The 22901-nt window shown below is 40.7% G+C and overlaps 2 protein-coding genes across 16 annotated transcripts in view; one reads left to right on the top strand and one right to left on the bottom strand.

Annotated features, from left to right (window-relative positions):
• The window catches only part of VPS13A (vacuolar protein sorting 13 homolog A), a 245159-nt gene extending 224660 nt beyond the window's left edge, over window positions 1–20499 (bottom strand). For all 12 annotated transcript variants that reach the window (XR_010136525.1, XR_008509734.2, XR_008509735.2 and 9 more), the window contains exon 1: window positions 20373–20499. Coding sequence is in view for 6 of the 12 variants with exons in the window: in XM_054520069.2 (XP_054376044.2) it covers window positions 20373–20472 (100 nt within the window). In the remaining 6 variants the exon portion in view is untranslated. The remainder of the gene's footprint in view (window positions 1–20372) is intronic.
• LOC129047878 (atherin-like) lies at window positions 19979–21436 on the top strand. Of its 4 annotated transcripts, none has more exons than XM_054520076.1 (2): window positions 19979–20965; window positions 21285–21436. In XM_054520076.1, exon 1 carries the CDS (start codon window positions 20471–20473, stop codon window positions 20960–20962), a length of 492 nt encoding a protein of 163 aa, XP_054376051.1. In that variant the 5' UTR covers window positions 19979–20470; the 3' UTR covers window positions 20963–20965; window positions 21285–21436. The 4 variants fall into 4 exon arrangements, 2 of the variants coding, with proteins under 2 accessions (XP_054376051.1, XP_054376050.1); XR_008509738.1 differs by having other exon boundaries at window positions 20471–21012; XR_008509737.2 differs by having other exon boundaries at window positions 20471–21012; window positions 21166–21436.
• Window positions 21437–22901: the final 1465 nt, after the last annotated feature.

The following is a 22901-nucleotide window of genomic DNA, read 5'->3' as shown; positions in this document are numbered from 1 at the left end:
AAAGATTGACATTATGCAAGGTATCTTTTCTAGTAACAATAAATAAATAAGGAAATAACAGATGGAAAACAGAACAATGAACAAATATGAAAATTAAGCACTCTTAAATAAGAAATGGGTCAAAAAGGTAATCCCAAGAAAAATTAGAAAATATCTTGAGAGGAAAATAAAAACAGACTGTACCATCATAATCAGTATGATACAGCAAAAGCAGTGCTAGAAGGAACATAAAGCTGTAAATGCTTATGTTTAAAAAGAAGAAACATCCCAAATCACAACCTAAATTTATTCCTTAAGGAAATAGGGAAAAAAACAAAACAAAATGCAAACCTAGCAGAAGGGAGAAAATAATAAAGATCAGAGCAAAGATAAGTGAAAGAGAATGGAAAAAAAATAAAAATAAAAAAAACAAGCACTTGTTTTCTTTTTTGTTTTTTGAGACGGAGTCTCACGGTGTCGCCCAGGCTGGAGCGCAGTGGCACGATCTCAGCTCACTGCAACCTCCGCCTCCTGGGATCAAGTGATTCTCCTGGCTCAGCCTCCTGAGTAGCTGGGATTACAGGGGCCCAGCACCATGCCCAGCTAATTTTTGTATTTTTAGTACAGACGGGGTTTTGTCATGTTGGCCAAGCTGGTTTCGAACTGCTGATCTCAGGTGATCCACCCGCCTCAGCCTCCCAAAACGCTGGGATTACAGGCGTGAGCCACTGCACTGGGGCACCGACCGTTAGTTTTCTAAAAAGATCAATAGGTTGGGCACGGTGGCTCACGCCTATAATCCCAGCACTTTGGGAGGCCAAGGCACGCAGATCACGAGGTCAGGAGATGGAGACCATCCTGGCTAACATGGTGAAACCCGGTCTCTACTAAAAATACAAAAAAATTAGCCAGATGTTGTGGCGGGCGCCTGTAGTACCAGCTACTCGGGAGGCTGAGGCAGCAGAATGGCGTGAACCCAGGAGGCAGAGTTTCCAGTGAGCCGAGATTGCGCCACTGCACTCCAGCCTGTGTGACAGAGTGAGACTCCACCTCAAAATAAATAAATAAATAAATAAAAATAAAAATAATCAATAAAATTGATAACGCTTTAACTAAGTTGACTAAGAAAAAAAGAGAAAGTCAAATAACTAAAATCAGAAATGAAAGAGATATTACTATCAATTTTACAGAAATAAAAAGGATTATGAAAGTACTATGAACAAAAAATTGGATAACCTATAGAAATGAATGAATTCCTAGAAATACACAACATACTAAGACTGAATCTTGACAAAACAGATTATCTGAACATACCTATAACCATTAAGGAAACTGAATCAGTAATCAAAAAATCCTAAAAATAAAAATAAAAAAAGCCTAGGACCAAAGGGTTTTACTAGTGAATTCTACAAAACATTTAAAACAAGAATTAACACCAATCCACCTCAAACTCTTCCAAAAAACTGAAGAGAAGGGAACACTTCCAAACTCATCCTATCAGTCAGGCATTACTCTGATACCAAAGCAGGACAAAAACACTACAAGAAAACTACAGACCAATGTCCTTGATGAACATTCATGCAAAAATCCTCAACAAAATACTAGCAAACAGAATTCAACAGCATCTTAAGAGGAATATAAAATATAACCCGACAGTATTTATTTCCAGAATACAAGAATGATTCAACATACAAAAAAAAGTAATATACCACTTTAACAAAATGAAGGAAAAAAACACAATCATCTCAACTTAATGCAGAAAAAGATTTGAAAAAATTCAGAACATTTTCATGATTAAAAAAACGCTCAAAAAAAAAAAACAAAAGAAACTACTTCAACACAATAAAGGTCATGTATAAACAGCCCACAGCTAACATTCTCAATACTGAAAGACTGAAATCTTTTCCTCTAAGATCAGGAACAAGATAAAGATGCCCACGTTTGTCACTCACTCCATAGCAATTTGGCATCCAAAGTGGAAAGGAAAAAGTAAAATTATCTCTGTTCACAGATGGCATGAATTTATATGCAGAAAAACCTAAATATTCCACCAAACTGTTAGAATTAAGGAATGTTGCTTGATATAAAAATCAACACCAACAAATCAGTATCTATAACAAAGAACAATACAAAAAAGAAATAAGAAAACAATTATATTTACAACAGCAACAAAAATAATAAAAGTGTCGAGGAGTAAACCAAAGAAACTAATGACACATACAGTAAAGACTATAAAATGTTGCTGAAATATATTAAAGAAAGAAATAAATGTTAAGACATCCCATGTTCATGGATTGGGACACTTAATACTGTTAAAATGTCAATACTACCCTAAACAATCTATAAATTCTCTGCAATCCATATCAGAATCCTAGAAAAATCCAACACTTACATTCACATCAAATCTCAAGGAATCCTGAATAGCCAAAACAATCTTGAAAAAAGGGAAGAAGGTTACAAGTCTCACATTTCCTGATTTTAAAACTTACTAAAAGCCACATTAATCAAAACAGTGTGGTACAGACACATAGAGCTGTGGTACAGAACAGAAAGCTCAAAAACAAGACTTCACATACATAGTCAAATAATTGTCTTCAAGGATGCCAAGGATATTCAATTTGGAAAGGACAGTATTTTCAACAACTTTTCAATAAAAGTTAAAATCCACAATATCCACAAGCAAAAGAATGAATTCTAAAAAGATCAATAGGTTGGGCACGATGGCTCACGCCTGTAATCCCAGCACTTTGGGAGGCCCAGGCAGGCGGATCACGAGGTCAGGAGATGGAGACCATCCTAGCTAACATGGTGAAACCCAGTCTCTACTAAAAATACAAAAAAATTAGCCAGGTGTTGTGGTGGGCACCTGTAGTACCAGCTACTCGGGAGGCTGAGGCAGCAGAATGGCATGAACCCGGGAGGCGGAGTTTCCAGTGAGCTGAGATTGCGCCACTGCACTCCAGCCTGTGTGACAGGCTTATACCATATTCAAAAATTAACTCAAAACGGATCCAAGAGCTAAATGTAAAACCTAAAACTATAAAACTTAGAATTAAGCATAGGGGGAAAGTTCTATGACACTGCATTTTGCAATGATTTCTTGGATGTGACACCAAAAGCATAGGCAACAAAAAAAAAAAATAGGTGAATTGGACTTCATCAAATGTTAAAACTTTTATTCCTCACATGACATTATATACAGTGAACGGACAACAGAGGAGTCAGGGTGGCCAAGTAGACACAGAGTCAGGAAGAGCTTCCACCAACAAGAGACCAGGCCATCAAGAAGACCAGCACACTCTGAGCAGATCTTTGGAAGGAAGGCACTGAGAGTGGACAGAAGGAGGATGCAGATCCTGGCCTGAAGGAGGAGAAAGCTGGGAACCTTACAGGGAGTTCCCCGAGCACCATGACTCATTCTGACCCCAAATGCTCCTGGGGAAAGGATGAGTTAAACAAGCATGGAGTAGCCTGTTCTTGCCATGGACCTCTAGAATCCTAGCTGAAGGAGGCTCCATGACCCCCACAGACATTTAAGGTTGCAAAGACAGCTGCTTGGGAAGTTGGCAGAAACAGGACTCCAGTCTGCACGGAGCCCAGAAGGCCTGGTGTGGGAATGGCTGCAGTGGAGCATGGCCAGGGATGTCCATCTGCCAAAGCTCACCACACACCTCTAGGTAGCTTTGGTCTTTGTTGACTATTGGACCTAGACAGAACAGGACTATCTTGCCCATGGCACAGGGCTTGTCTGATTTGAGCGCCACCCCCCCAACCCCCCATCCCTGGTTGCCTGTTCCACAGTCCCTGCCTGGCCACATCCAATTGCAATGGATGCTGATGCCCAACCGCAGCACTTCCCGGCAGCCACCACTATAGCTCCTTTGCTGGCAAGCCCCAGGTAACCACCAGAGAGCACCTGCACATGGGCCTCCACCAGCATCCACCACCCACAGCTTCCCTGCACTGTTTTGCCAGGACACAGTCACCCACAGCCTCCCCCTACGGCTTTTCCAGTGTATATGCAGGCCTTACCACCCTACTGCCACCGCCCCAACCAAGCACTTTTGCCGGCCCCACCATCAGAGTGTTGTTGCCCAGCAGACCAGGAACACCTTGGCCCCACCAGTGCAACGGGTGCTTAACCTCGAGGAGACAGAGAACAAAGTCATGTGCCCAGTCCTAACACCCCAGGGTTATAGCATGCATGCCAGGAGTGCTGAGCTGAGCCTTTGTACCCAGAAATCATCAAGAAACTATGCCAGTCGACTAAACCCAACTTACATCACAGTCAAACCCTTGGGGCATCCAAGAACATAAAAGCAAAAAGCCTCATCCAAAGGACAGCAACTGGAGAGATTAAAGGAACATCAGCCCACAAAGATGAGAAAGAATCAGGGCAAGAATTCTAGCAACTCTATAAGCCTGAGTGTCTTCTTACCTTAAAATGACTGCAGTAGCTCCCCAGCAATGGTTCTTATTTTATTTATTTATTTTTTTAAAGACAGAGTTTTGCCCTGTCGCCCAGGCTGGAGTGCAGTGGCACGATCTCGGCTCACTGCAACCTCCACCTTCTGGGTTCAAGTGATTCTCCTGCCTCAGCTTCCTGGGTAACTAGGATTACAGGTGCCCATCACCACACCCAGCTAATTTCTATATTTTAATTAGAGACAGGGATTCACCATGTTGGCCAGGCTGGTCTTGAACGCCTGACCTCAAGTGATCTGCCCGCCTCAGCCTCCCAAAGTGCTGGGATTACAGGTGTGAGCCACTGTACCCAGCTTAGTGATGGTTCTTAATCACACTGAAATGATGGGCATAAAATTCAGAAGATACTGAAATTCAGGAGAAAGTTGAAACCCAATCCACGGAATTTAAGGAATCCAGTAAAATGAGTCAAGAGCTGAAAAACGAAATAGTCATTTTAAGAAACAACCAAACTGATCTGACAGAGCTAAAAAACTCACTACAAGAACTTCACAATATCACTGAAAGTATTAACAGCAGAACAGATTAAGCTGAGGAGGGAATCTCGAGAACTTGAAGACTGGTTCTTCAAAATCAACTCAGACAAAAATAAAGGAAAAATAACTTTTTAATGGAAAAAAACTCCCAAAAACATGAGATTATGTGAAGAGATCAAATCTACAACTCATTGTTGTCCCTGAAAGAGAGGGAGAGAAAACAAGCAACTTGGAAACATATTTGAGGATACTGTCCACAAAAATTTCCCCATCCTAGCTAGAGAGGTTGACATGCAAATTCAGGAAATTCATAGAACCCCTGCAAGATACTATACAAGATGACCATCCCCAAGACACATAATCATCAGATTCTCCAAGGTCAGTGTCAAAGAAAAAAATATTAAAGGGAGCTAGAGAGAAGGGGCAGGTCTACTACAAAAGGAACCCCATCAGGCTAGCACCAGACCTTTCAGCAGAAATCCTACAAGCCAGAAGAGACTGGGGGCCTAATTCAGCATCCTTAAAGAAAAGAAATTCCAACCAAGAATTTCATATCTAACCAAACTAAGCTACATAAGTGAAGGAGAAATAAAATCCTTTTCAGACAAGTAAATGCTAAGGGAACTCATTACCACCAGACTTGCCTTTTAAGAGGTCCTTAAGGGAGTACTAACCATGGAAATGAAAGACCATTACCGGCCACCACAGAAACACACTTAAGTACAGAGACCACTAACTCTATAAAGCAACTATACAATCAAGTCTGCATACCAACCAGCCAACAACACGATAACAGGATGAAATCTGCACATACCAATATTCATCTTGAATGTAAACAGGCTAAACATCCCACTTCAAAAGCGCAGAATGGCAGTTCATATAAAGAACCAAGAACCAATTGTATGTTGTCTTTATGAGATCCATTTCATATGCAATGCCACCCATAGGCTCAAAGTAAAGGAATGGAGAAAGATCTATCAAGCTAATGTAAAACAAAAAAGGGCAGGCATGGGTAACTTATTTCAGACAAAACAGACTTAAAACCAACAACAATCAAAAAGGACAAAGAAGGGCATTACAAAACAATAAAAGGTTGAATTCAACAAGAAGACTTAACTATCCTAAATACGTATATACCCAACACTGGAGCACCTAGATTCATAAAAGAAGCTCTCGGGGACCTACAGAGACTTGCACAACCACATAATAATAGTGGGAGACTTCAATAACCCACTGACAGTATTAGACAGACCTAAAGTCAACACTTCACCAAATGGACCTAATAGAGTTCTACAGAACACCTCACCCAACAAAAACAGAATATACATTATTCTCATATGCACATGGAACATATCTAAAACCAGCCACATGCTCAACCATAAAGCAATTCTCAACAAATTAAAAATCCCACAATCATACCAACCATGTTCTCAAGATGACAGTGCAATAAAAATAGGTAACAATACCAAGAAGATCTCTCAAAACCATACAATTCCATGGAAATTAAACCACTCCTGAATGACTTTTGGGTAAACAACAAAATCTTAATTTCACTGAAATCAAGAAATTCTTTGGGCCAGGCACGGTGGCTCATGCCTGTAATCCCAGTACTTTGCAAGGCTTAGGTGGGGGGATCACTTGAGCCCAGGAGTTCAAGACCAGCGTGGCCAACATGGTGAAACATTGTCTTTACAAAAAATACAAAAAAAATTAGCCAGGTGTAGGAGGGCACACCTGTAGTCCCAGCTACTCAGGAGGCTGAGAGGTGGGAGGACTGCTTGAGCCCAGAAGGTTGAGGCTGCAGTGAGCCGTGTTCATGCCACTCCACTCCACTCCACCCTCAGCAACAGGGCAACAACCTGTCCCAAAAAAAAAAAAAAAAAAAGAAGAAAAAGAAAAGAAAAGAAAATAAAGGAATTATTTGAAACTAATGAAAACAAAGACACAATATACCAGAATCTCTGGGACATAGCTAATGTAGTCTTAAGAGGAAAGTTTATAGTGCTAAATGCCCACATCAAAATGTTACAAAGATATAAAGTTAACAACCAACATCATGCCTAGAGGAACTAGAAAAATGAGCAAATCAACCCCAAAGCTAGCCACAGAAAAGAAATAACCAAAATTAGAGTTGAACTGAACAAAAAAACATACAAAAGATGGTTCCTTGAAAGAATAAATAAGATAGATTGCCAGCCAGACTAACAGAAAAAAAAAGAGAGAGAGGAGATCCAAATAAACACAATTAGAAATGGCAAAGGGGACATTACCACTGACCCAGAGAAATACAAAAAATCCTTAGAGGCTATTATGAACATCTCTATGCACACTAACTAGAAAATCGACAAGAAATGGATGAATTCCTGGAAACATACAATCTCCCAAGATTGAACCTGGAAGAAACTGAATACCTCAACAGACCAATAATGAGTTCTGAAATTGTATAAAAAGTCTACCAACCAGAAAAATCCCTGGACCAGATGGATTCATAACCAAATTCTACCGGACATATAAAGAAGAGCTGGTACCAATCCTATTAAAACTATTCCAAAAAATTGAGAAGGAGGGACTCCTCCCTAACTCATTTTATTTTATGAAGCCAGCATCATTCTGATAACAAAACCTGGCAGAGACATAACAAAAACAGGAAACTTCAGGCCTATATCCTTGATTAACACAAATGCAAAAGTCTTCAATAAAATAGTAAACCAAATCCAGCAGCACATCTACCATGATCTAGTAGACTTTATTCCTGGTATGCAAAGTTGGTTCAATATACACAAATCAATAAGTGTGATTCATTACTAAACAGAACTAAAAACAAAAATCACATGATCATCTTTATAGATTCAGGACTTTTGATAAAATTCAACATCCCTTCACGTTAAAAACCCTCAAAAGACTAAGCATCAAAGGAATATACCTGGAAATAATAAGAGCCATCTATGAAAAACCCACAGCTAACATCACACTGAATGGGCAAAAGCTGGAAGTATTCCCCTTGAGAACCAGGATAACCCACTTACTCCTATTCAACATAGTTCTGGAAGTCTTAGCTAGAGCAATCAGGAAAGAGAAAGAAATAAAAGGCATCCAAATAGGAAGAGAGGAAGTTAAATCATCCCTGTTTGCAGATGGTATGATTCTATACCTAGAAAACTCCACAGTCTCTGCCCAAAGGTTCCTAGAACTAATAACTTCAACCAACTTTTAGGATACAAAATCAATGTACAAAAATCAGTAGTACTTCTATATACCAATAACATCCAAGCTGAGAGCCAAATCAAGAATTCAATCCCATTCACAATCGCCCAAAAAGAATTAAAAAATGCCTAGGAATAGAGCTAATCAGAGAGGTAAAAGATCTCTACAATGAGAATTACAAAACACTGCTCAAAGAAATCAGAGACAACACAAACAAATGGAAAAACATTCCATGCTCATAGACAGGAAGAATCAAAATTGTTAAAATGTCCATACTGCCCAAAGCAATTTACAGATTCAATGCTATTCCTATCAAACTGCCAATGTTATTTCTCACAGAACTAGAAAAAACTATTTTTTTAAACTATTTTAAAATTCATACTGGCCCAAAAAAGGAGCCTGAATAGCCAAAGCAACCCTAAACCAAAAGAACAAAGCCTGAGGCATCACACTACCTGACTTCAACCTATACTACAAGGCTACAATAACCAAAACAACATGGCACTGATACAAAAACAGACATGTAGACCAATGGAACAGGTCAGAGAGCCCAGAAATAAAGCCAGACACCTACAACCATCTGATTTTAACAAAACTGACAAGCAATGGGAAAAGGACTCCCTATTCAATAAATGGTGTGGAGATAACAGCCAGCCATATGCAGAAGACTGAAACTGGATCCTACCTTTCATTGTATACAAAAATCAACTCAAGATAGATTAAAGACTTAAATGTAAAACCTAAAACTATAAAAACCCTAGAAGAAAACTTAGGGAATACCATGCTGGACATAAGCCCTGGCAAAGATCTCATGATGAAAATTCCAGAACTGCAAAAAAAAAAAAAAAAAAAAAAAAAAAATTGGCAAGTGGGACCTAATTAAACTAAAGAGCTCTTGCACAGCAAATGAAACTGTCCACAGAGTAAACAGACAAGCTACAAAATAGGAGAAAACATTTGCAAGCTATACATCCAACAAAGGTCTAATTACCCAGAATCGATAAGGAACTTAAACGAACAAGCAAAAAACTAACCCCATTTTAAAAATGGGCAATGTACATGAACAGACACCTCTCAAAAGACACACGCGGCCAAGAAACATGGGAAAAAAAAAAAACTCAACATCACTAATCATTAGAGGAATGCAAATAAAAAGCAGTGAAGTACGATCCTACACCAGTCAGAATGGCTATTATTAAAAAGTCAAAAATAACAGATGCTGGTGAGGTTGCAGAGAAAAGGGAACACTTATACACTGCTGGTGGGAATGTAAATTAGTTCAGCCACTTTGAAATGCAGTCTGGAGATTTAAGAACTAAGAACTACCAAAGAATTAAGAACTACCATTAGAACCAGAAATCCCATTACTGGGTATATACCCAAAGGACCATAAACTGTCCTACCATAAGAACACATGCATGCGTATGTGCATCACAGCACTACTTCGCAATAGCAAAGACATGGAATCAACATAGATGTCTGTCAACAATGCACTGGATAAAGAAAATGCAGTATATATTCACCATGGACTACCACACAGCCATGAAAAGGAACAAAATTATGCCCTTTGCAGCAACATGGATGCCACTGGAGACCATTATCCTAAGCGAGTTATCACAGGGAAAGAAAACCAAATACTGCATATTCTCACAAGACGGAGTTAAAACTTGAGTACTGTGTTAGTCCATTGTTGTGTTGCTATAAAGAAATACCTGAGCCTGGGTAATTTACAAAGAAAAGAGCTTTAATTGACTCATGGTTCTGCAAGCTGTACAGGAAGCATGGCACCAGCATCTATCTGCCCAGCTGCTGGGGAGGACGCAGGAAGCTTTCAATCACAGCAGAAGGCAAAAGCAGAGCCAGAACATCACATGGCCACAGCAGGAGCAAGAGGGGGAGTGCATAGGGAGGTGCCACACACTTAACCAGATCTTGCAAGAACTATTGCAAGGACAGCACCAAGCCATGAAAGATCCACCCCTATGACCCAACTGCCTCCCACCAGTCCCCACCTCCAACAGTGGGGATTACAATTAAATATGAGACTTGGTGGAGACATGTATTCAAACTCTATCCAGTACACATGGACACAAAGAAGGAAACAACAAACACCAAGGCCTACTTGAGGGTAGAGGGTGTGGGAGGGTGAGGATCAAAAAACTATCTATCGGGTACTATGCTCTCTACCTGAGTGACAAAATAATTTATACATCAAACCCCAGTAACACACAATTTACCCACAAAACAAACCCGCACATGTACCCCATGAACCTAAAATAAAAGTTAGCAGGGAAAAAAAGGAAGAAAAGGTAACACACAAAATGGGAAATATTTGCAAATCATATATCTGATAAGCAGCTAATGTCCTCTGTGTATGTGTGTGTGTGTGTGTGTGTGTGTGTGTGTGTGTGTGTGTGTGTGTGTGTAAACTCTTACAACTCAAAAAACAAACAACCTGATTAAAAGATGGACAAAGGACTTAAATAGATATTTCTCCAATTAAGATATACAAATGGTCAATAAGCCCATGAAAAGATGTTCAACATTACTAATTAGAGAAATGTAAGTGAAAACTACAAGCTATCACCTCATATCCATTAGGATAACTACTATCAAAAAAAGAGAAAATAAATGTTGGTGAGGATGTGGAAAAATGGTGACCTTTGTACACTCTTGGTAGGAATGTAAAATGGTGCAGTCACTATAGAAAGTAGTACAATGGTTCCTCAAAAAAATTGATAATGGAATTACTATATGATCCAGTAATTCTGCTTCTGGGTACATAACCCAAAAATCTGACAGCACAGACTTAACTTCAAAGAAAAATATCCATGTTCATAACACCATTATTCACAATAGCCAAAAGATGGAAGCTGCCCAACTATTCATCAACAGATGAATGGAGAAACAAAATGCAGTATATACATACAATGGGATACTATTTAGCTTGAAAAATTATTGAAATTCTGACATTTCCTAAAACATGGATGCACCTTGAGGACATTATGTTAAGTAAAAGAAACCAGTAACAAATGGCAAATACTATATAATTCCACTTATACTTCAAGTATTCGAATTTACAGAGATCAAAAGTAGAATAACGGTTACTGGGGTCTGGGAAGACAGTGGAATGGGTAGTCATTGCTTAACGGGTAAGTGGTTCAGTTTTGCAAGATGAAGAATTCAGGAGATGAATGGTGGTGATGGTTGCACAATGTAAGTGTACTTAATGACATGAAGTGTACACTTAAAATGGTTAAGATAGGCCGGGCTTGGTGGGTCACACCTGTAATCCCAGCACTTTGGGAGGCCAAGGCAGGCAGATTACTAGGTCAAGAAATCAAGACCATTCTGGCCAACACAGTGAAACCCCATTTCTACTAAAAATACAAAAATTAGCTGGGCATGGTGGCATGTATCTGTAGTCCCAGCTACTTAGGAGGCTGAGGCAGGAGAATCGCTTGAACCCGGGAGGCAGAGGTTGCAGTAAGTAGAGATTGTGCCACTGCACTCCAGGCCGGGCAACACAGCAGCACTCCATCTCAAAAATAAAAACAAATAAATAAATAAAGGAGTTCTTCAGAAAGAAGGAAAATGATTTAAACCAAACACTCAGATTTACAGGAGCATTAGAGAATTAAGAGATGAAGGTAAATTAAGTCTTTTCTTCCTTACTCTTAAATTAATAGAAAAATGATTGTCTAAAATACTAATAGCAGCAATGCACTGGATTATTACAGCTTATAGGTAAGTGAAATTAATGACAACAATGTTACAATGGGCAGAAGGGAGGAATCTGTATACTGTATTGTAAGATAGAGTATGACATATACTACCTCCATTTTCCATGAAGTAGTACAGTGGGATTTTTTTGTTTTTGTTTTTTTTTGAGACAGAGTTTCGCACTGTCGCCCAGGCTAGAGTGAAGTGGCACAATCTCGGCTCACTACCTCCCACTTCAAGCGATTCTCATACCTCAGCCTCCTGAGTAGCTGAGACTACAGGCACACATTACCATGCCCAGCAAATTTTTTGTATTTCTAGTAGAGACGGGGTTTCACCATGTTGACCAGGCAGGTCTCGAACTCTTAACCTTAAGTGATCCACCAGCCTCAGTCCCCCAAAATGCTGGAATTACAGGCGTGAGCCACTGTACCTGACCTATAATGTTATTTGGACGTGGACTTGGACTAGTTTTAAGTGAACAGCACAAACTGTAAGACAACCACTTAAATAAATTGTTTAAGAAGTATAATTGGTATGCTAAGACAGGAGAAAAAAATTAAATCATATCAAATGATCAATTAAAACCAGAGAAGGCAAAAGAGGAGGGGAAGACTGTTTAAAAAGGAAACAAGTATAAGAAACAGAAAACAGCTATAAATATGATAGATACTGTCAAAGGAAAATAAAGGTTTTTCTCTCTACTCTCATATTCAACACAGAACCCTTAGATAACCAGATATGTGAAGTTTTTCCCCCAATCCCTAAACAATTCTCCAACAGACACCAACTATAATTCAATTAAATAATGACATTATCTACCTAGAGATAGTGTCATATCGGGCCGGGCGCAGTAGCTCACACCTGTAATCCCAGCACTTTGGGAGGCCAAGGCAGGTGGATCACAAGGTCAAGAGATCAAGACCATCCTGGTCAACACGGTGAAACTCCGTCTCTACTAAAAATACAAAAAGTAGCCTGGTGTGGTGGCAGGCGCCTGTAGTCCCAGCTACTCGGGAGGCTGAGGCAGGAGAATCACTTGAATCCGGGAGGCGGAGGTTGCAGTGAGCCAAAATTGCGCCACTGCACTCCAGCCTGGCGACAGAGTGAGACTCTGTCTCAAAAAAAAAAAAGAGAGATAATGTCATATCCCACACGGTAAGGGCTCAGTTCCATAAGACTGCCCCTCACTTCAGATGTCAGTCACAAGTCCCAGGCTGTGATCTGTGCTTCTGACTGACCAGCTATAAATCAGGGTTCGCACCTGATTTTATTTGGTTTGACAATTTGCTGGGATAACTCACAAAACTCAGGGAAATACTTATATTTAACAGTTTATCATAAAGGATATTACAAAGGATACAGATAAAGAGATGGACAGGGCAAAGTAAGGTGGTGGGGAGCTTCCATGCCCTCCCTGTTGTGGACTTTGGTATCTGCACAGGTCTTGGGACCAAACCCCTGGAGATACTGAGGGCTAAACGTACACGTCATGACCAAATGGGATTTATTCTAGGTATGCAAGGCTAGTTCAACATTCAAAGATCAATGAATGTAATCTATCACACCAACAGATTAAAGAAGAAAAAAATCCTATGATAATAGTAATAGATGCAGAAAAAAACATTTGACAAAATCCAGCATTCTTTTGTTTTTGTGTTTTGGAGACAGAGTCTTGCTCTGTCACCTAGGCTGGAGTGCAGTAGCACGATCTCGGCTCACTGCAACCTCCACCTCCCATGTTCAAGCGATTCTCGTGTCTCAGCCTCCCAAGTAGCTGGGACTACAGGTGCCCGCCACCATACCCAGCTAATTTTTGTAATTTTAGTAGAGACAGGGTCTCACCATATTGGCCAGGCTGGTCTCGAACTCCTGGCCTCAACTGATCTGGCCACCTCAGCTTCCCAAAGTGCTGAAATTACAGGCATGAGCCATCATGCCTGGCCCCAACATTCTTGAAGGAAAAGAAAACACTCTCAGCAAAGCAGAATAGATGTGTATGTATGACAGAAAAAAAAAATTAGAATATTTGTTGCCTCTGAAGATGAGGGTAGGAATAAATTAGGAAAGGTCAGGAAAAAGACTTTCTGGGGTGATGGTCATGTTCTATATCTTGAGTGGGTCTGAGTTACACATGTGTATGTATTTGTCAAAACTCAGTCAATGTACACTTAAAATTTGTATATTTTCTTCTACATAAATTTTACCTCAAAAGGAAAAAAACTAAGCAAATATTGCACTCTAATTAATGATATACATGCTGAAGTATTTAGGAGGAAATGAACTCATCTCTACAACTTATTCTGAAATACATTTAATAATATGAATTGCTGCATGGACAGAGAGATGGACAGATGAACAGGTATGTGACAAAACATGTGTGGTTAAATATTAATGGTATTCCATTATATGGATATGCCAGTTTGTTTAGCCATTCACCTGTTGGTGGATACTTGGACTGTTTCCCATTCGGGGCTATTAAAAATAAAGCTGCTATGCACATTTGTGTGCAAATCTTTGTATGAACATATGCTTTCATTTCTCTTGGGTAAACATGTAGAAACGCAATGGCTTGATAATATGGTTGATGTATGTTTAACTTTTTAAGAAATTGCCAAACTGTTTTCCCAAGTTGTTTAACATTTTACATCCCCAGGAGACATATAATAGAGAGTTCCAGTTTTTCCACATCCTCACCACCACTTGCTATGGTCAGCAATAAAAAGGAATAAATTATTGATTGTACTACCACATGGATGAATCTCAAAATAATTATGCTGAAATAAGCCAGACTGAAAGAATACAAACTGTACAATCCCATTTATACAAGTCTAGAAAACTCAAGCTAATATGCAGTAACAGAAAGCAGATCAGCAAAAACCTGAGGACAAGAAGGGTATAAGGGACAAGGAGGGTTAGAAGCTACCATTTACAAAAAGGCACAAGGAAACTTCTAGGTATGATAGATATGTTCATTATTATGTGATGATTGTTACCTGCATGGACATATATGCTAAAACTTATCAAATTGTAGACTTTAACGTGTATTTTACTGCATGTCAATTATACCTCGATAAAGCTGTTAATACATAATATTAACAACAGAATCTAGATAATGGGTATATGGAGAGGTACTGTAAAATCTCCTAACACTTTTTATAATAAAATGTTTCACAGTCTTTAAAGTTTTATTACAGTATCTTAGAACATAAATATAAAAATAATATATAAGGAATTAGAATTGGTCATTAACACCAGACTGTAAGAATCATTTGTTTGGCTCCCTAGTGTATTCTGGGCACAGAAGAATGACTCCTTAAAAATCAAAAACTGTATCCTAACTGAATCTTCATCTTCTGTACTGCTTCTGGTATCATGGGGGTATCCAGCTAAGTGGCCACTAAACACATGATTCTATTATAAAGGGAAAACTGGGAGATTAACATTTCAAAAACAGAATATGTATGTTAGTTAATAGATAAGAAATCTGAACTTCTAATATTACATAAAGATGTCAGGCATTATCAAAAAAATTACAAATTTGTCTAAGTATCGTGATTTCGGAGAAAACAAAATAGAGACAAAGGAGGCTAACTTAAGAAGGGACTATGAAGTACAGGTACTTCCTGTGTTACAAATGATAATTCTATCACACAAGCCACTTTGACTACTGCTTTCGTCTATTTAAAATTCTAATACTTTTCCCCCTAATGTTCTCTTAAAATGTACCCAACTGTGCATCACAGTCTCCAGTGTCATTTGTTTAAAAAAAGATTTTCATGTCCTATTCCAGATAAATAATTTATAATCTCTGGGGGCAGGTTCAAAAATCTGTATTCATAACAAGCACCTATGGCTGATTCTGATGCAGCCTAGCTCTTAAAGAAAATATGTGAAACGGCCGGACGCAGTGGCTCACACCCGTAATCCCAGCACTTTGGGAGGCCAAGGCGGGTGGATCACTTGAGGTCAGGCGTTCGAGACCAGCCTGGTTGACGTGGTGAAATGCTGCCCCTACTAAAAATACAAAAATTAGCCATGCATGGTGGTGGGCACCTTTAATCCCAGCTACTCGGGAGGCTGAGGCAGGTGAATCACTTGAGGCCGTGAGACAGAGGTTGCAGTGAGCCGAGACTGCGTCACTGCACTCCCACCTGGGTGACAGAACGAGACTCCGTCTCAAATAAAAAGAAAAGAAAAAGAAAAAGAAAATTGCTGGAGAAAGTTGGGAAGATAAATTTCAGATGAGTCTATGAAATATTACCATCTCTCTAACTAGATGATACATGGGAAGGGAGAATTATAAATAGAAGTGTATAAAAAGTATACCTTACCAACATCAAAATTTGCCAAGAGTCAGTCCTGGAATGAAGCTCAATTCCTTTTTCATCCCCTGTAAGACAGAGTCTTCTAGCAGTGAGTCTACTTACTGTATTGAACCCAGTACAGTAGCACTCTTCTGCTGCATTATAGTTAAACAGGTTTTTGGAAAACTCCTCATTCATATATAAGAATGCTTCCACGGGAAAATGCATTCTGATTTCCAAAGAATCCATCTCAGCAACAAATTTTCAGAGCACCATCCACTATTAGTAATGACTGAATACTAATTGATACTATTATAGTAACATGCTAATATTGAAATTTGCTGGATTATTTTAGAAGCCTAGCAAAAGCACACATTTACAACTATCAATAGGTCCTTCGCGTTAGACCATAAAATATTATCTTAAAATTTTCCTATGCAGCATCTAGTTTCTGTCTTTTTTTTTTTTTTTTTTTTTTTTTGAGGCAGGGCCTCGCTCTGTCAGCCAGGCTAGAGGGCAGTGGTGTGATCTCAGCTCACTTCAACCTATGCCTCCCAGCTTCAAGTGATTCTCCTGCCTCAGTCTCCTGAGTAGCTGGGATTACAGGCGAGCGCCACAGTACCCAGCCAATTTTTGTATCTTATTTTTTTAGTAGAGATGAGGTTTCACCACGTTGGCCAGGCTGGTCTGAAGGGATCCACCCTCCCCGGTCTCCCAAAGTGCTGGGATTACAGGCATGAGCCACTACGCCTGGCCACCTAGTTTCTATTACAGAAATTTTCAAACAATGTTTTTTAAAAATCCTCCAAATTTATCAAATTACTACTTTTGAAATTCTCAAAGAATATTTTTTTAAAAACTCCAGCTATTATTTAAAGTTTCATTTATCAAAACATAACCAATTTCTATAAATAAAACACTGACATGTTATTTTATTTTATTTTGAGACAGAGTCTCGCTGTCTGTCGCCTAGGTTGGAATGCAGTGGCATGATCAGAGCTCACTGTAATCTCAAACTCCTATGCTCAAGCCATCTTCCCGCCTCAGCCTTCCAAAGTGCTGGGATTACAGGAATGAGCACCACACCTGGACAATGACTTGTTATTTTTTAAATTATTTGATAAAGACTAAAGTTAGAGGGATCACACTACCTGATTTCTAGACTAACTACAAACACACAGTTATCAAGACAGTGTAGTATTGGTGAAATGACAGACACACAGATTGCTGAGACAGACTAAAGCCACACAATATTAAGTCTACTGATTTTTTTTTTACGAAATGCAAAGGTAATTCAATAGAGAAAGGATCCTCTTTTTTAGCAAGTGGTGCTGAACAACTGGATATTTGCATCCACATGCAAACAAATGAACCTCAACCTTCAACACATATCACACACCTTATACAAAAAGAAATCCAAAACCTAAAACTACAAAACTTCCTTAAGAAAACATAGGAGAACATCTTTGACTTTGGGTTGGGAAAAGATTTCTTAGATATGAATACCAAAAGCCATGATTCATAAAAGAAATGTTTTATAAACTGGGCTTTTCCCAAAATTAAAAATGTATGCTCTGCAAAAGACAAAATGGGAAAAGACTGAGAAGGTATTTTCAAATTACGTATCTGATGAAGAACTTGTATCCTTAATATTTAAAGAACTCTCAAAACTCAACAATAAGAAAACAAACACTCTGGAAAAAGAGTTTGGCTGTTCCTCAAAAGGTTACACAAAGTCAGCATATGACCCAGCAGTTCCACTTCTAGGTATATATATATCCAAGAGAATTTAAAACATACATCCACAAAAAAACTTGTACATGAATGTTCAGTGGCATTATTCATAATATCCAAAAGGTGGATGTTTAGGAATAATCTAGGCATCCAGCAACTGGTGAGTATAGATAAATAAATTGTGGTCTATGAATATAATGGAATATTATTCAACCATAAGAGCAAATGAAATAGTCATACATCCTTCAACATGGAGGAACCTTGAAAATACATTAGGTTAAAGAAGCCAGAAACAAAAGGCCACATATTATATAATTCCATTTAAATGAAATGTCCAGAACTACCAAATCCATACAGACAGAAAGTAGATTAGTGGTTGCCAGAGGTGGAGTAGTGAGAAGGGAGGAAATTGGGAGTCACTCCTAATGGGCATAAGATTTAATTTTGGGGTGCTGAAATATTCTGGAATGAGAGAGTGGTGATGGTTGTACAATTTTGTGACTATACTAAAAAACACTGAATTGTACATTTTAAAAGGGTGAAATTTATGGTATATGAAATAAATCTCAAAAAAAAAGTACAACCCAATTTAAAACCACTCTTAGGTATTTATCCAAGAGAAATAACAATTATGTTCACACAAACACCTGTACATGAATGTTTATGACAGCTTTATTTATAACCTCCAAAAACTGAAATATTCTTCAACGAGCAAACAGATAAATACTTACAGTCAGGCGGGCGCAGTGGCTCACACCTGTAATCCCAGCACTTTGGGAGGCAGAGGCAGGCGGATTACTTGAGGTCAGGAGTTTGAGACCAGCCTGGCCAACATTGGAAAACCCCCTCTCTACTAAAAATACAAAAATTAGCCGGGCGTGGTGGCGGGGTGAGGTCAACTACAAAGGAGCAGCTGAGAGAATTCAGGAGGCTTGATGAACCTTTTATGTGTCATTACTGTGGTGGTGGATACATGCCTCTTAGCATTTGTCAAGACAGAACGGTATCACAAGAGTGAATTTTACTGCATGTAAATTTTAAATAAATAAATAAGTTGATTAATCACACTCTAAACAAACCTCCACCCTGAATGTGGAAGCAAGATTCCACTACAGATCAAAGTTCACCTCAAGTATTCTTAAGGCTTCCTTCTGAGGTACATGGGAGACAAATTTTATTTTCACTTTGCAACTAAGAAGCAGCATAAACAGCCTGCAAGTTTCTCGTACTAATCAAACAGGCTGAGCAGCTATCACTATCTCCCTAGTTTTTGTAGTCCACTCACTCTCCATCATGATACTAGGTCCCCACCGTAGTAACATTCTTTAAAATCAAACTAAATTACCTGTTTACATTATCTCATAAACGAGAAGAGTCAAGATAAGTATTTTAGAAGAAGACTGGAAGTGTGTGCACAGACAAGAATAAATTACTTTAAATATATATTTAAACACACACACTATTCACACACAAAATTAACCCTCACTTTGGCCTGGGAAATTCATTTCATAAAGGAGTCTAATTTCTAGCGGGTGTTTAAAATAAACAAGCGCATAATGCAAAAACAGATGGAAACACTAAAAATGAGGCTCTCAGTAAGGCAGAATACCAAACTAAACGGACACTAGGAAAGCTCGGTCCTTCACCACCGAGGCAGCGTAAGGCCCTGTTCAGCCCGGTCTTTTGCAGGTCTGAGACGTTGCACCGCACGCCTTGGTTTTTCTTTAAAATTCGGCAATTCACTCTGACCCACATATCCTAAAGCCTTGAAAATGCGACACATTCCTGGGTCAGGCTGTTAACTGCAACCACACAAGCAACTGTTTGAGTTACTCTGCACGTGAGTTTCCTTTTTGTTATCGGCCGAACCCAGGCTAGAGAGCCGCGGTCCGGGTCCTAGGGCCGGAAGGGGGAGAGCAGAAAGCACCACGGGTCTAGCCAGGAACTGAGGCTGGGGAAGCAAGGAAGCGGGCGTCCCCGGTCACAGCGCCCTGCCTTCACGTGCGAGGCAGCATGCAACACGCGGGGGATTTCTGGGGCCTTCGTCATAAACCCAGGGGGGAAAAGGACAGGGATGGGACCCAGCTCAGGAGGGCGTCGTCTCGCCTCCTCGCCCCGCGCGGCTAAAGCCGGACCGTGCGGGGCCAGGGGTAGAGAACGGCCCCTCGCCGGGACTTGAACGCCAGACCCACGGAGCCCACGGCAAGTCCGCTCCGCTCGGAAAATATAGACCTTTTCATCCCGCACTCACGACCCTCTCCTTTCCCCCAAAATATAAACAACTCGAGGGCGGAGGCCAGGGAACTGCCACCCGGCTTTACGTAACTTGACCCAGAGGCGGGCGGCGGCAGGTGGCTGCACCCGGCGAGCAAGGTGCTCGAAGCCCCGAGAACGCAGGACGCCGCTCGGGCAGCGAGATGGCCGAGAAGCACGAGAGGCCGGGGAGCGGCGGCGGCCTCCTTACCTTTCCAGATGCCCAGAGAGAGCTGGGACGTGTCCAAGTCCACCACATAGTCCCCCAAGAACCGGTTCAACACGTCCACGACCACCGACTCGAAAACCATGTTCCTCAGCCGTGGTGGGCACGGCAGCCGGGGCCCGTGCGCTCCTCCTCCCGCCGCCTTCCCCACGCCCCTCCCTCGAGGCCGTTCGGTTCACCGGCTCCGGGGCAGCTTAGGCTGCGGCGCCCCCGCTGGCCCGACGCGCAGCCCTAGGGAGCCCAGCGAAGGACGGAAGCGACCGCTCTCACGACGCGTGCGCAAGTCTGCGCGCGGCTGGAGGCGGAGCGCGGCGCAGACCTGGGCGCGCAGCCCTGAGAGGGAGGAAAGGCGGCTGCGCGGCCGCGGCTCTGGAGGGTGCCGTTTTCGCGCAGAGCCCGGCTCCTCTTTCCTGTCGGCCCCGCCTCCTCCCCATCGCCTGGCAACGGGACACCGGTCTGGAGCTACCGGATTTTTTCCGATCCCGCCCCCTCCTGCAGATCAGCGTCCCCAACGGCCCCCCGGGGCGGGGCGGGGGCGGGGCGGTTACGCCCGACGGGAACGCCCCTCCCCCTAGAAGGTAGTGGCCGCCTCCACGCGTATGACAGGGCTCGCCCCTGAGTAAGGGTAGGCGGATCCCAGCCCCGTCGCCGGAAGCTTCAAGGGGGCTGTCCCAGGGAGCATCTCCCCTCATCATTACAGGGTGGGAGGGTCCAGCCAGCCTGGGTGTCTCGGTGCCTGTAACCTCCCCGCCTGGTCCTCCGACCGCCTGGCCCTTAGGAGGACTTAACTTCCTGCTGCGAGTCGAGGATGGAATTACAATAGTCCCTGCCCTGCGTCTGAGATGAGCACCCATTTTTGGTCAAGTCATTTATACGGAGCTGTCTTTCATTCCAAAGAGTGACACGCTTCCCTGCAGATAAGAGTTAGAATCAGCCGGTGTGGAAACTGCTGAACACCCTCCAAGAAATACTGGGAGTGCTGGACCGTTGACCCCTAAGCCTCCACCGAACCACTGACCTAAAATAAATTACAATTACAGATCTTTCGACCTGTTTGGTCTTATTTAGAAGTAATCCCAAAGGCCTGAGGTCACAGAGATGCTAAATGTGAGGTTTAGAGAACTATAATTAATCATCTTCAGGACCGAAAAAGTGTACATTGAGCGTTTTCTCTTTACACGCTAAATGAGTAATGATGGATTTCTATTAATTCCTGTGTCATTTTACTACTTTTTGTGCATAGTCACCGATTTTTCAAAATTAAATGTTTAGGGTGTGCCTTTGCAAGTAGAATGCCTGACAAAAACTGTAAATTTTTACGTGAGTTTATGAATGATTTTCATATAATTTTATATTTGAAGGACCTTTATGAGGTCTCCAACCTCCTAGTCTTAAATAAAATGAAGCTGAAATGTTAGGGATGTGTGCAAGGTCATACAACCAATGTTCTGTGGAAGAACTGGAACCTGGCCCTTCTGATTGGCCACCACCCCACCTGCTTCTGTCGCATTCAGCTAACAGTCTGCTTCAGAATACCCGCACGGAGAAACAAATAGAGGCTAAAATGCCTAGGAAGGGGAAGAGCTCTACTAATGAGGCATTTTGCCATTGCACTATTAATAAGAAGCCAGATACACAGTAGCTGCAAAATTCCGCTGTTATATCTAGCACTGCAAATTCAAAGTTACAAGAATTTCCAGAACTCCAAAAATGCATCTTAAGTGTCTTGCAAACGTATTCATATTAGTTTTCTACAATCTAGGAAAATTTTGTGGAAGTGAGGAAGGGGAAGGGATGTTGCTGAACAGTTAGAGGTATAAGCATAAAGCAATGAAAAAAATTCTGCTGAGGAAGTGTTAGAAATAAGTGGATGCATATTGTAACCGAATTCTTATCTAGTGTTAGATGTACATGAACGTGCTTTGTAAATACTAAAAGACAACATTTTGCATTCAGTCTTTGCATTGCTTAATCCATCTAAGGAAGTTTGTAAGCAAAAATATATTAACATCATCATGTAAAAGGTATGCTCATTAAACCATTAAACCAAATTTCTGTTGTACCTTGAAAAATAAGCCCAATGACTACCATAAAACTCGAGCTTCAAATTAGGAAGTATGTCAGTGTATGTTATTCTTTCTCTAGATCACAATTAAAATGCTATACTTCATTCTTTGATCAAATGGAAAAACAAAAGAGGGGGAGAGCATCTGAATGACCGCCAATTGCAATATCATCTAACTTTATAATAAATCTCTAACTTTGCAAGTAGGACTTGCAGTTTTATGTATACTTTCCATGCCACAGCTCTTCATCTTTAAAGTTTTGGTGTACTGGTAGTAATCTTGGAATTTTTTTTCTCCTAATCTTAATTCTTTTGTCCACAAGTAAATGTCATTGGTGTGCTGCTTGTCCTTATCATTCCCCATGGGCATTGTGGTAGCAGGCTAGATGGCCAGATAACAAAGCTGTTGAAGCAGACCACAAAGCTGTTGAAGCAGAAGATGTCCTGGA

The sequence above is a fragment of the Pongo abelii genome, chromosome 13, assembly GCF_028885655.2.
Source record: "Pongo abelii isolate AG06213 chromosome 13, NHGRI_mPonAbe1-v2.0_pri, whole genome shotgun sequence".
Taxonomy (NCBI): domain Eukaryota; kingdom Metazoa; phylum Chordata; class Mammalia; order Primates; family Hominidae; genus Pongo; species Pongo abelii.
The sequence above is the reverse complement of the archived record's forward strand: the minus strand, read 5'-3'. Positions and strand labels throughout refer to the sequence as shown.